Below are 13803 nucleotides of genomic sequence, written 5' to 3'. Positions count from 1 at the left end.
AAAGCAAGTCACAGTTCTTGTTCCCAGTCGTGGTGCGGAGCACATACTCCCTCTGGACGGCAAAAACACAAAACATCTACATGATTCCACTTCGAGTCACTTTCACCGACCCAACATTCCCCAACCTCTTCTCCACCCAACCTGACACCACATATGGATCTGCCAGAAGGCAAGGACCCATTCTCTCCAAAAATCTCACTCCCACTGGGCCAGATTAATCTTTGTCATCATCAGGACGAGGCTCAAGCTCAGCGGTCTTCACCACACCTGCCATCACAGTTAATTCATCCTCACTCTCGTCACGTTCAATTTCCTTCCGTAGCTCTTCCAAAAGCTCTGTGTGATGCACCCCTCCATATTCATATATGTTTTGCACATCAAAATAACGGAGAACAACAATCTTGTTAATGTTGGATGTCATCTATTCATTGTGGTAGATTGTTGGTTAAAATATAGTCCCTTTCGACTGACATGCTTTGTGGAGTATAATCGCGGTGTGTTTGTTTGTATGAACTTTTAAACATTTAGGTCCTCCTCTGTATTTTATTGTTTCATTGTGGATCCAAATAAAGTAATCAAAATGTGTGTGTGTGTGATTGTGTGTGTCCCCCAGCTGTTGCAGGCTGCAGCGGGAAAGTTTTACCCTCACATCCACGTGGAGTATGCGTGGAGCCTGAGGCTTGAGGAGATGGACGAGAGCGATGACGATCTGGATGACAAGGTCAGACTGGGACTTCACGTTCACACACGTCTGGACATAGCACACAACTTGAAATCCACACGCAGAGTTGAAATATTTGCGCCAATCTCCCGTTGACATCAATGCATGATTTAGGCCTACGTGAAAGTCAATGTTCCCAAGTTGACACTTTTCTAAGTTGACACCTGTTGTCTCTCTCTCCCCCTCTCTGTCTGCAGCCTAGTCCCATCAAGAAGGACCGCTCCCCGCGGCCCCAGAGTTTCTGCCACTCGTCCAGCATGTCTCCCCATGACAAGCTGTCTCTGCCGGGCTTCATCAGCCACCGGGACAAGCAGCAGCGCATGTCTTACAGCGCCTTCACCAACCAGATGTACTCAGTCTCCACCGACCTCACTTCCTCTTCCTCCCCCGTGGCCGACGCCCCCCCCCTGCCCCCCAGGAACCAGGGCAAAGGTGAGACCTGATTGTGATTGGCCAGGGCCCAGACTCTTTTATCAGTGTAGGGTGAAGTTGCCCCTAGACGCTGATCTTTGGTCAGTTTTGCATTTTCCCCACTCATGGTTATGGTTAGGAATGGGGAAAGGGGAAGCTGTTCCTAGATCTGTACAGATATAACGAGATCATGTTTGACCAATCTCCTCTTTTTGCACTGATGTTCATGCACATTTCTACCTGAAATGCAAATGTCCTAAAGGTTGTGTGGCCAGTTGTGGAATGTTCATTGGATACTCACCAGTATTGTCTGGTTGGCTAGCATTTACATGTATGGAGACTTGCAAGTTGTCTCTTATCTCTAACACCAGTACTCAGGAATAACACAGTAATACAGTTAACTGTTTTGCTCTGTTACAAAACATTGTTATCATAACACTAGTTAACCAAGATGCTGAGATTATTAGTCTTTTCCTCCCTCTCTCTCTCTTTCAACCTTACACACACACACACACACACACACACACACACACCCTTGAGAGGAATGTAATTTGTCAATCAGGGTGGGAACCGGCTGTCATATAGACTGCTTACACAAGCAAGGCACCTCCCGGGAAATGATGGCTCCACAGCTGCAGGCGAGGCGGGGGTGAAAGGGAAAGTGGAGACGCACACAGCCAGATAGGATAATACACCAGGCTGATCATTTTAATGCTTCATTATGGGAATCCAGGATTGCGTCCCAAATGGCACCCTAGTCCCTACATAGTGCACTACTTTTGACCAGAGCCCTGTGTGATTCCCTATGAGCCCTGGTCAAACAGTGCATTATATAGGGAATAGGGTGCCATTTGGGACGAAGACCAGGACACTTCCTGATCATCAACACTACCTGACAGTATATAAACAGACTCCTGGAGGCAACCAGCAGTCAGGACAATTATAATGAACCATAACATCCCTCCCTGAAGACAGGAGTTAGAACACAAACACTCACACCACAGTTTACTAATCACTATCCTTACAATACAGTACATCGTTGAAGCCAATACAAACGACTATATCCTTGTTACAATACAGTGGACTACGTTGTTGACGCTAATACACTTCAGTGGAGTGAAGAAAAACAGCGACTTCTTTTTACCCACAAGAGATTTTACCCACAGTTCTCTTTTTCAGTGGCTTGCTTGCCCCTTAGGCATTTGCTGGTGCAATTTCTCCTCTTTTGCTTTGCTTGTCACTGATAAGATTTTATCGGCTGCTTTATATTGCCAACGTCCCAAAAGGCACCCTATTCCCTATATAGTGCACTACTTTTGACCACATTTTTGACCAAGGTCCACATAGGGAATAGGGTTTCATTTCAAATGCAAACTAGTGTGTGGGAGAAGCTCTCTGAGCTTGACATAGATTCTCTCCCACACTCTTCATCTCTCTCTCTCTTTTTTTCTCCTTTCTTTCTCTTTCAGCGCCGCATTTGGCATTCCTCGGCTCTCACTCGCACTACGCCACTCTGGCCGGCACTCGACCATACATCAGTGAATATCCAGTTATTACATTTTGTCCTGTTGTGCTCACGGCCCGTGTACTTCTGCTGCCCAGTGGCACTAATAGCACTTCACCTCCCAGTAAAATATGGGTGTTGGCGTCTTAAACTTTTAACAATGGCACTGTAAAAGTGTGGTTAATTATTATTTGCTTACACACAGTTTAATCACGTTTTGTGACCTGTCGCCTCCCCTGAGCTGTATAGTGTTATCATAGCTGACGTAATGACACCATATTCCCTATATAGTGCTCTACTTTTGATCAGAGCCCTATGGGGTCTAAAAGTAGTGCACTATATAGGTAGGATATAGGGTGCCATTTGGGATGCAGCCTGACTCTCCTCTCTGACTGGCTGAGATCTCTATGAGCCACTTTCTTCTAGCGTCTGTTTCCAGGCTCACACACTGCTGGGAATGGAACTAGTTGCTTTGGGGTAACTTACTGTAGGTCTGAAAATCTCAGGAGTGTGTATACAACAGGATGCTGCAGAGGGGTGGACAGCTCATAATAATGGCTGGAATGGAGTAAATGGAATGGCATCAAACACTTGGAAACCATGCGTTTGGTGTATTTGATACCGTTTCACCGATTCCGCTCCAGCCATTACCACGAGTCCTTCCTCCACAATTAAGATGCCACCCACCTCTTGTGGTGTACACCCACCCAAAAATATACAAAAACACCCCCAAAACGACACATACATATACATTGTTCTTTGTCCATCTTCTCTGTATTCCCATTCGGGCCTTTCTCTGTTCACCGGTATGTTGTTTTTTACCTGTATTGATGTTGTGTTAACATATCTCCCCCACGTTGTCCAACAATTTTGTTGAACCCTGTCCTGATGGCAAGTCACCTCCCTCTCAAACTACCATCCCCAGCCCCTCACCTTCCTGTTGGTATCCCAGGTGACCGAATGAATGACACCTGTCCATCGCCTGTCCCTTCACTGCATGCGTTTGTATGTTGTCACCCCTCCAGCTCCTCCCTCCACCCTCACCCCTGGAGGCAGCTCCACCCTGTCCAAGAAGAGGCCTCCGCCCCCTCCCCCTGGGCACAAACGCACCCTGTCTGACCCACCCAGCCCGCTCTCCCACAGTAGAGGGGGTATATCCGGGGGTGAGTCCTCCCTCTGTGGGCCAGAACCAAGCAGACACATCTGAATACTGCTTGGTCGTCTTTATTAGATAAGGACATGATCCATAATACATTCAACTCTCTGGTCCTGGAGAGTCGCAGTGTGTGCGGGCCTTTGGTCCAGCCCAGTCAATCTAATTGCCCACCCACACTGAGGCCCTACAGGACCAGAGTTACCCATATCTGGCCTAGAATTGAGGTTTCCAACCAGATTTTCCCCATGACCAGAGTGTGTCAGTGCTGTTCATGAATGACACAGACACAGCCTGGTCATTTTGTGGTGTGATGGCAATCCTGTGGAATGTGTTAATGTTAGATGTCAGATCAATTTATTTATTTATTTTTTTGTCTTGTCTGTCATTTTTTTTGTATGTTGAAATACAAACAGCATATTACGGTCTCCTCATACTGTCAGACAATGCCCTCAAATAGCATTAGTATGGAAGAAAATGCAGATTATTACCTGAGGAATACCAGATCCCTAGCGTACAGCTACCTCAAAATAGTCCATAATGGTATCTAATGGAAAGCTCAGCCCCCTACCTCTTCTACTCTCTTCTACTATAAAAATTGCATGTTGGGGTACAGCACTATATTTGTATTTGTATACCAGTTATAGTACAGTGCATTCGGAAAGTATTCAGACCCCTTCACCTTTTCCACATTTTGTTACGTTACAGCCTTATTCTAAAATAGATAAAAATATTATTTTTTTGCATCGAACTACACAGAATAGCCCATAATGGCAAAGCGAAAACAGGTTTTTAGAAATGTTTGCACATTTATTAAAAATAAAAAACAGAAATACCTTATTTACATAAGTATTCAGACCCTTTGCTATGAGACTCGGAATTGAGCTTAGGTGCAACCTGTTTCCATTGATCATCCTTGAGATGTTTCTACAACTTGATTGGAGTCCACCTGTGGTACATTCAAGTGATTGGACATGATTTGGAAAGGCACACACCTGTCTATATAAGGTCCCACAGTTGACAGTGCATGTCAGAGCAAAAACCAAGCCATGAGGTCGAAGGAATTGTCTGTAGGGCTCCGAGACAGGATTGTGTTGAGGCACAGATCTGGGGAAGGGTACAAAAACATTTCTGCAGCATTGAAGGTCCCCAAGAACACAGTGGCCTCCATCATTCTTAAATGGAAGAAGTCTGGAACCACCAAGACTCTTCCTAGAGCTGGCCGCCCGGCCAAACTGAGCAATCGGGGGAGAAGGGCCTTGGTCAGGGAGGTGACCAAGAACCCGATGGTCACTCTGACAGAGCTCCAGAGTTCCTCTGTGGAGATGGGAGAACCTTCCAGAAGGACAACCATCTCTGCAGCACTCCACCAATCAGGCCTTTATGGTAGAGTGGCCAGACGGGAGCCACTCCTCAGTAAAAGGCACATGAGAGCCCGCTTGGAGTTTGCCAAAAGGCACCTAAAGGACTCTGACCATGAGAAACATGATTCTCTGGTCTGATGAAAATAAGATTGAACTCTTTGGCCTGAATGCCAAGCGTCAAGTCTGCAGGAAACCTGGCACCATCCCAACGGTGAAGCATGGTGGTGGCAGCATCATGCTGTGGGGATGTATTTCAGCGGCAGAGACTGGGAGACTTGCCAGGATCAAGGGAAATATGAACGGAGCAAAGTACAGAGAGATCCTTGATGAAAACCTACTCCAGAGCGCTCAGGACCTCAGACTGGGGCGAAGGTTCACCTTCCAACAGGACAACGACCCTAAGCACACAACGCAGGAGTGGCTTCAGGACAAGTCTCTGAATGTCCTTGGTGGCCCAGCCAGAGCCCAGACTTGAACCCAAATCGAACATCTCTGGAGAGACCTGAAAAAGCTGTGCAGCGACGCTCTCAATCCAACCTTGAGAGGATCTGCAGAAAAGAATGGTAGAAACTCCCCAAGTACTGGTGTGCCTAGCTTGTCGCGTCATACGCAAGAAGACTCGAGGCTGTAATCGCTGCCATTCCCCCCAGAAAAAAAATAAAAGTTTTGAGTAAAGGGTCTGAATACTTATGTAAATGTCATATTTCAGTATTTTATTTTTATATATTTGCTAAAATTTCTAAAAACCTGTTTTTGCTTTGTCGTTATGAGGTATTGTGTGTAGGTTGATGAGGGGAAAAAAAACAATTTAATCCATTTTAGAATAAGGCTGTAACGTAACAAAATGTGAAAAGAGTGAAGGGGTCTGAATACTTTCTGAATGCACTGTATATCAATATACTTTTACATAAGAATCATAAATAATGATAATTAATTATTATAATAATTGAATCAGGAGAATTAAATCAAACATACAAGCTGTGCTTATTTAGGTGACTATTTGGGGACTTGGGGTGATATGGGGCAGCATATTTCCATCTTTCACAACCATCTCGATATTTCAGGAAGTGACTCCACCCCTCCTCCTGCGAACAAGATGTCACCTTTATCCAACAAGTTTGAGGGAATTTCACAGCAGCAAAGGTACATAGACATCCATTTTTGATGCAGGCATTTAGAATATTTTCCAGAATATTGTTTACGTATGATAGCCAGAGAGTTCTGATCTGATGGTCATGTTTCATTAACTTCATATAACCATCTGTTTTTTAGTACTACTTCTAGCAACACAAAGTCTACACTTGGTCCAAGGGTTCTACCCAAACTACCTCAGAAAGGTACATTGAAATGTGATTAACAATGCCTAAAACTGAAGGTGGGAACACCTTATTTGTGGCTTACCGCCCAGCATTAGAGTCAGCATATGTTTAATATAGTACCTTTGTCCTGGTTCTTCTCTTAGTGGCACTGCGTAAGATCGACACCATACACCCGTCTATGGACAAACCCGGCCTGCCTCCTGAGGTGCTCCAGAAATCCCCTCCAGGACCTGAATGCCTAACAAAAGCCATCATACCCGACAAGTCCCAACTAGGGGTCCTTCCCCCCAAACCCCAGCCCTCTGAACTGCCCCCTAAACCTGGAGAACTGCCCCCCAAGCCCCAGCTCTCCGACCTCCCTCCCAAACCCCAGCTAGGGGACCTACCGCCCAAACCCCAGCTCAAAGACCTACCCCCCAAGCCTCAGCTCTCCCAAGACGGCCATCCGAAACCAGGGGCAGCAGATCTGCCCATTCCGAGACCACCCCCAGGAGAGCCTGCACCGAAGCCCCAGTCCCCCGACTCACCGGTGGCCAATCAACAGGCAGAGACGGAGAGCCCGTCTCCCCAGGGCAGCGAGGACACCAATGGGAGCCCGGCGTGTGCTCCAGAGACACCAGTGCCCTTGCCCCGGAAGATCAACACGGTAAATTTCACTCAAGGACACACAGCAGAAACCATAGCGCTTTTCTGGTATCATTGAGTAATATCTACAGTGCCTTGCAAAAGTATTCAACCCCTTTGCGTTTTTCCTATTTTGTTGTATTACAACCTGTAATTTAAATTGATTTTTATTTGGATTTCATGTAATGGACATACACAAAATAGTCCAAATTGGTGAAGTGAAATTTAAAAAATAACTTGTTTCAATAAATTCTAAAAAATTAATGACGGAAAAGTGGTGCATGCATATGCTATGAAGCCCCTAAATAAGATCTGGTGCAACCAATTACCTTCAGAAGTCACATAATTAGTTAAATAGTCCACCTGTGTGCAATCTAAGTGTCACATGATCTATCACATTATCTCAATATATATACACCTGTTCTGAAAGGCACCACCAAGCAAGCGGCACCATGAAGACCAAGGAGCTCTCCAAATAGGTCAGGGACAAAGTTGTGGAGAAGTACAGATCAGGGTTGTGTTATAAAAAAATATCCGAAACTTTGAACGTCCCACGGAGCACCATTGAATCCATTATTAAAAAATTGAAAGAATATAGCACCACAACAAACCTGCCAAGAGAGGGCCGCCCACCAAAACTCACGGCCCAGGCAAAGAGGGTATCTGTCCATAGGACCACTTTAAGCCGTACACTCCACAGAGCTGGGCTTTACGGAAGAGTGGCCAGAAAAAAGCCATTGCTTAAAGAAAAAAATAAGCAAACACGTTTGGTGTTCGCCAAAAGGCATGTGGGAGACTCCCCAAACATATGGAAGAAGGTACTCTGACCACATGAGACTAAAATTGAGCTTTTTTGCCATCAAGGAAAACGCTATGTCTGGCGCAAACCCAACACCTCTCATCACCCCGATAACACCATCCATCCCCACAGTGAAGCATGGTGGTGGCAGCATCATGCTGTGGGGATGTTTTTCATCGGCAGGTACTGGGAAACTGGTCAGAATTGAAGGAATGATGGATGGCGCTAAATACAGGGAAATTCTTGAGGGAAACCTGTTTCAGTCTTCCAGAGATTTGAGACTGGGACGGAGGTTCACCTTCCAGCAGGACAATGACCCTAAGCATACTGCTAAAGCAACACTCAAGTGGTTTAAGGGGAAACATTTAGGGCGGCAGGTAGCTTAGTGGTTAAGAGCGTTGTGCCAGTAACCGAAAGGTCGCTGGTTCTAATCCCCGAGCCGACTAGGTGAAAAATCTGTCGATGTGCCCTTGAGCAAGGCACTTAACCCTAATTGCTCATATAAGTCGCTCTGGATAAGAGTGTCTGCTAAATGACTGTAAATTTAAATGTATTGGAATGGCCTAGTCAAAGCCCAGACCTCAATCCAATTGAGAATCTGTAGTATGACTTAAAGATTGCTGTACACCAGCGGAACCCATCCAACTTGAAGGAGCTGGAGCAGTTTTGCCTTGAAGAATGGGCAAAAATCCCAGTGGCTAGATGTGCCAAGCTTATAGAGACATACCCCAAGAGACTTGCAGCTGTAATTGCTGCAAAAGGTGGCTCTACAAAGTATTGACTTTGGGGGGTGAATAGTTATGCACACTCAAGTTTTCTATTGTTTTGTCTTATTTCTTGTTTGTTTCACAAAAAAAAATATTTTGCATCTTCAAAGTGGTAGGCATGTTGTGTAAATCAAATGATACAAACCCCCCAAAAATCAATTTTAATTCCAGGTCATAAGGCAACAAAATAGGAAAAATGCCAAGGGGGGTGAATACTTTCGCAAGCCACTGTAGGTAGTTCCGCAAATAGTAGTGGGTTCCCACAGGTGGGTTGTGGCCAGTTCCTCTTGGGTTGAGACCACAGACAGGGTTGTGGTGGCATTGTTAATTGGTGGGTCACAACACAGAACGTTTTGTCAACCAGTCCAGTCCACATACTATTGACTTGTCTCTGGTGACATTTTGGTAATGTTCATGTGTGTGTTTAGGGGAAGACCAAATCTCGGCGGGTGAAGACTATCTATGATTGCCAGGCTGACAACGATGACGAGCTGACGTTTGTGGAGGGAGAGGTGATCATAGTGACAGGAGAGGAGGACGGGGAGTGGTGGGTGAGTAACGGCCCCCTAGCAGGCTCACTGGTGGTACCCTTAAACTGTTACACCCTTACTGGTGTTACCTTAACTAGTTACAACCTAGCAGGCTCACTGGTGTTACCTTAACTAGTTACAACTTTGCCGTACTCACACAGTCAAACAGACCTTATAGCAGGCTAAACATTGAACATTACTGTCCAGTGCGGTTCCCCTCACCTAACACATTATCTCTCTCTCTGTTTCCTTTCAGATCGGCCACATTGAAGGGCAGACGGAGAGGAAAGGGGCGTTCCCAATGTCCTTTGTCCACATCCTAAGTGACTGACAGCCAGACAAGGCTTGCACTGAGCCCCCACCCTCACCCCTAGAAGTATCCATGTTCTGTAAATAACTACTGTAACAACATATGAAACCAGTTTGCTAAAGAAAAAAACAATGAAGAAACCCAAGTAGGCTCAACTAGCCACTGGATGCTGAGCACATCCATGTTGTAAATAAAATGAGTATTCTTACCAGTATTATCTTAACCTTAGAGCATGGCCTATGGCTGTCATAGCCACTCTCAAAACCTAGCACTTACCCTAAAGTCTATGTTTATGCTGTTACTGTGTGTATATATGTATGTATATATATTTCTGTGTGTGTGTCTATCCATGTTTTATTGTACAAACATGTACAATCATACATGTGCTCTCTGCCTGCCAGATAACCAAGTATCAGGGCAGCCGTGTTTGAATATTATCTGTAATCATTTTACTGGTGGTCATCACTGATATCATTGCTTGCATTTCTGGAGACACCATTAGACTGAAGAGAGATTCTCATGTCTCCAACTGTGACCTACCATAACTCATGAAGTATTAATTGTGTATTCCTTGTTCGCTTTGTGTGCACATGTATTCAGTATCACACCTGCTGCTACTGTATGGTGGGATGTCAGAAGCCCCTGTGGAACCTCACAGATCTCCAGTAGTTTACTCCTAACACCGTTTCACTGTGCGACCAGTCATCTCCACCCTACTACGTAGACCTTTCTGTGCATTGTGTAAACATGACTGGAATTGAGCAGGGCTATTTTAAAAAAAGCCACTCAGGGTTTGAAGAACCACTTCTGATAGCTACACACTCATGAGTACATGGGAAGGTCAACGAGGGCAGTCTAAGCAGTAATTGGTGAGTGTTCTCAGATGGCCTAGGGAGAGATTTGAACAAATGTCCAATTACACTTCAAACCCATACAGGGTTACGTCAAATCAGGATTTATACACGGGACAGGAGTCACGAGTGCCACTGTTGAGACAAACTAAGATTAAGCCGGCATTGACATTTAAAGCCATCCAGAAAGAGGCAGTCAAGCAGAAATCAAGTTTACCTAGCCAAGTGTTATCCTTAGAACACAGTACTTTTCGGACGGGTCATTGCAGAGAGGAAACCGATAGATGTACCCTTCACCCCATTGACTAATTCCTCTGATTTACACTCCATGTAAAGGAATATCAACCCCAATCATGCCATTGTATTAAACGTGTTTTGTTGTAATGGATTTGAATCATTTGCCTTCTTTATATGCCAATAGTAAGAATAATGTCACTAAACCCTGCTGCCTTAATTTTACCAATGCAAAGCAGTATGTATAGAAACTAACACTAATGTAGTCACTTCTAAAGGAATAGTCGCACAAGATTTGCCACAAATGTACAGAACATCAGTGAAACAGGGAAAGTAAAACACTTATTTCAGTCTGAAGCTTTTTGCACATTTAAACATTCCAGTCTAAACCTCAACAGGCCATTCAATTCCGTAAGTCACTCCAGATGAGTCAAATCTAAATGCAACTTCATACACAGTCAACGTAATGCTTTATCTTCAAGCTCTTTTCATAACAGAACTGGTCAAATACAATTTATTCATTTTGAGACTCGGCATTTCTGTGCATGCATCTTTGAGCCTTTGTCTTAATGACTCCCACAGCAACAGTCTGCTTCAAGTCCCTTGCTGCAAACCGACCTGAGGGAAGGAACAGATACAATTACCAAAGTCAGCCATAGTCTAGATGGGGAGCATCTGTTGAACAAGCAGCCATTTGTTAAGATCAGACATGTACATGAAGGAAAGCCATGTGCTAGTAAAACATTGATCTAGAAAAATGTTATGCAGCAAAAGCTACCAGTTCCAAGCTCACTGCCAGTGATGTTACCCTGAAAAGATGTCGAGAAGCGTAGTGTATCTAAAGGAAGGTAGGTGAAGAAGCTCTCCACACAGAGAGGTCTGTTGGGGATCATCTTGACAGTAGCAGCGTCTCCAGACTGCAGGGTCTGGGGAAAGTCCTCCAGCTTCTTCCCTGTGCGACAGTCAAGCTTCTCCTTCAGCTCTGAAAAGCGGCAGGTTACGTGGGTGGTGTGGCAGTCCAGTACAGGAGAGTAGCCAGTCTTGATTTTTGCCAGGATGGTTCAGGATTATGAGCTGTGGGAAGTAAATAATTAAATGAGCACAGCACTGGGCTACAGCATAGTCCAAAGTTCTCAGCTAGTAGGGAACAGAAATTAACATCCTATACCAGGGAAGATTGTCTGATTTGACAACGTATCAGTACATTCAGACAATATAGCGCTAAGTAATATGACAATCACATGCAACGCTATATTTGCCAAGTTCAGCTAGTGATACGGTCATATGCGTACCTGTGCCACGAAGCTGTTGACGTCAGAGGGAGGGTCATGCTGGGTGTTGCCAGCCACATCTCCACGGCAGAGGTTCTTCACAGCCACGTTCTTGATGTTGAAGCTCACGTTGTGGCCCGGCCCGGCTATCTCCAGACCCTGGTGGTGCATCTGAATGGACTTAACCTCTGCAGTAAGCTTGGCAGGGGAGAACGACAGGATCATAGCGGGCTTCAGAATCCCAGTCACGATCTTCCCCACTGGAACCGTGCCCACTCCTGCAGCACAGAGGGAAGAGAGTACAACTACTCCGTTTTTGGGGAAAGTGACAAATGTACTGTAGGCATCTTGAGCCACCACTCACCTCCGATCTTGTAGACATCCTGCAGGGGCAGCCTCCCAGTTCTCCCGTTTGCATGCCCCTCCAGTCTCCTGACTTTCCAGCCTTTGAACCAGGACATCTACACAGCAGAAGAGGGTTAAGCTCATGCATTGAAGACAAATACATCTTTGTAAATTAAATGTGCTGAAATGATGAATTCTATCAAAAACCACTCACATTCTGAGATAGGGCAAACATGTTCTCCCCTGTCCAGCCCGAGATCGGAACGAATGGCACAGCAGTGGGATCGTAGCCGATTCTTTTGAGGAAAATGCTCACGCTTCGGATCACTTCCCCAAAACGCTTCTGGCTGCATGTTGGCTCAGTCACATCCATCTTGGCTCAGTCACATCCACCTCAAACTCCCCTTTGACAGCAGACACCACCAGAAGGGCAACATCAGCCTGGAATGAATGGTGAACAAAGGCACAAGATTAGGTTACCACCAAGACCAATCATTCACATTGGTCCAAACTAGGGATGGGCAACTAGTCCTATGGTGTCACTTTTGCCCCAGCCAACACACCCGACTCCAATAATCAACTAAGCATGATCTTCAGCTTAGAATGCAATTAGTTTAACCAGCTGTGTTTGCTAGGGATGGGGGAAAGTGTGACACCACACCAGCCCCTGAGGACTGGAGTTTCCCATCCCTGGCCTAAACTGCAAACCCCCCCAGGCTACCATGCACAGCTTACCTGTGATGTCCCAGTGATCATATTCTTGATGAAATCGCGATGGCCTGCCGCGTTCATGTGCTAGTTGGAACTCGGAAACTCAGACATTTCTGACTCGCTAACTCAAAGACAGTACAGATTGAAGATAGGCTAAAACTGCTTCTCCAAAATAAATCCCTGATCACACTTGTAGCCGATGTCATGACGACGTTGGCTAGCTAAGCTCATGCGTAGAAATACGTCATCGGTTATAAAGGTCATCTTTCTCCGAATCGCGCTGTCAAATCAAAGGCACTCCTTTGATATAAAGTTGTTTTAGACTAAAATTAAAACGTGTCAGTTTGTCACTTCCACAAGGTTCAACTACTTAAGACAGGCCTCCCGAGTGGCGCAGCGGTCTCAGGCACTGGGTCACAGTGCTTGAGGAGTCACTACAGAGCCGGCAGTGACCGGGAGACCCATGAGGCGGTGCACAATTGGCCCAGCGTCATCCGAGTTAGGAGAGGGTTTGGCCTGCAGGGATTTCCTTATCCCATCGCGCTTTAGCGACTCCTTGTGGCGGGCCGGGCGCCTGCAAGCTGACTTCAGTCGCCAGTTGGATGGTGTTTCCTCCGACACATTGGTGTGGCTGGCTTCCGGGCTAAGCGAGCAGTGTGTCAAGAAGCAGTGCAGCTTGGCAGGGTCGTGTTTCGGAGGACGCATGGCCCTCGACCTTCGCCTCTCCCGAGTCCGTAGGGGAGTTGCAGCGATGGGACAAGCCTGTAACTACCAGTTGGATATCAGGAAATTGGGGAGAAAAATGGGTAAAAGTAAAAATATTAAAATAAATAAAACATTGTCTAGAATCTAGGTTTTGCCTTTATATTTCAAGAAAACTAACAACTAA

The 13803-nt window shown here is 45.6% G+C and overlaps 1 protein-coding gene and 1 pseudogene across 2 annotated transcripts in view; one reads left to right on the top strand and one right to left on the bottom strand.

Moving 5' to 3' along the window:
* The window catches only part of LOC311109173 (arf-GAP with SH3 domain, ANK repeat and PH domain-containing protein 1-like), a 77736-nt gene extending 66996 nt beyond the window's left edge, over positions 1 to 10740 (top strand). Inside the window, exons 23-31 of the mRNA XM_084152007.1 lie at positions 614 to 721; positions 919 to 1153; positions 2602 to 2670; positions 3662 to 3799; positions 6218 to 6296; positions 6426 to 6490; positions 6616 to 7118; positions 9091 to 9213; positions 9449 to 10740. Of these exons, the coding sequence (XP_084008133.1) occupies positions 614 to 721; positions 919 to 1153; positions 2602 to 2670; positions 3662 to 3799; positions 6218 to 6296; positions 6426 to 6490; positions 6616 to 7118; positions 9091 to 9213; positions 9449 to 9523 (1395 nt within the window). The 3' untranslated portion in view covers positions 9524 to 10740. The remainder of the gene's footprint in view (positions 1 to 613; positions 722 to 918; positions 1154 to 2601; positions 2671 to 3661; positions 3800 to 6217; positions 6297 to 6425; positions 6491 to 6615; positions 7119 to 9090; positions 9214 to 9448) is intronic.
* A 272-nt stretch (positions 10741 to 11012) lies between these two features.
* Positions 11013 to 12995, bottom strand: LOC311108921 (elongation factor 1-alpha-like; annotated as a pseudogene). Its single transcript has 6 exons — positions 12939 to 12995; positions 12418 to 12644; positions 12223 to 12319; positions 11880 to 12136; positions 11396 to 11661; positions 11013 to 11205 (listed from the first exon to the last, which is right to left on the bottom strand). The product of its transcript is annotated as an elongation factor 1-alpha-like (transcript).
* Between the last annotated feature and the right edge of the window lie 808 nt (positions 12996 to 13803).

Source organism: Coregonus lavaretus (genome assembly GCF_964263955.1).
Source record: "Coregonus lavaretus genome assembly, chromosome: 34".
NCBI classification, from domain to species: domain Eukaryota; kingdom Metazoa; phylum Chordata; class Actinopteri; order Salmoniformes; family Salmonidae; genus Coregonus; species Coregonus lavaretus.
This window is presented reverse-complemented; position numbering and strand designations above follow the sequence as displayed.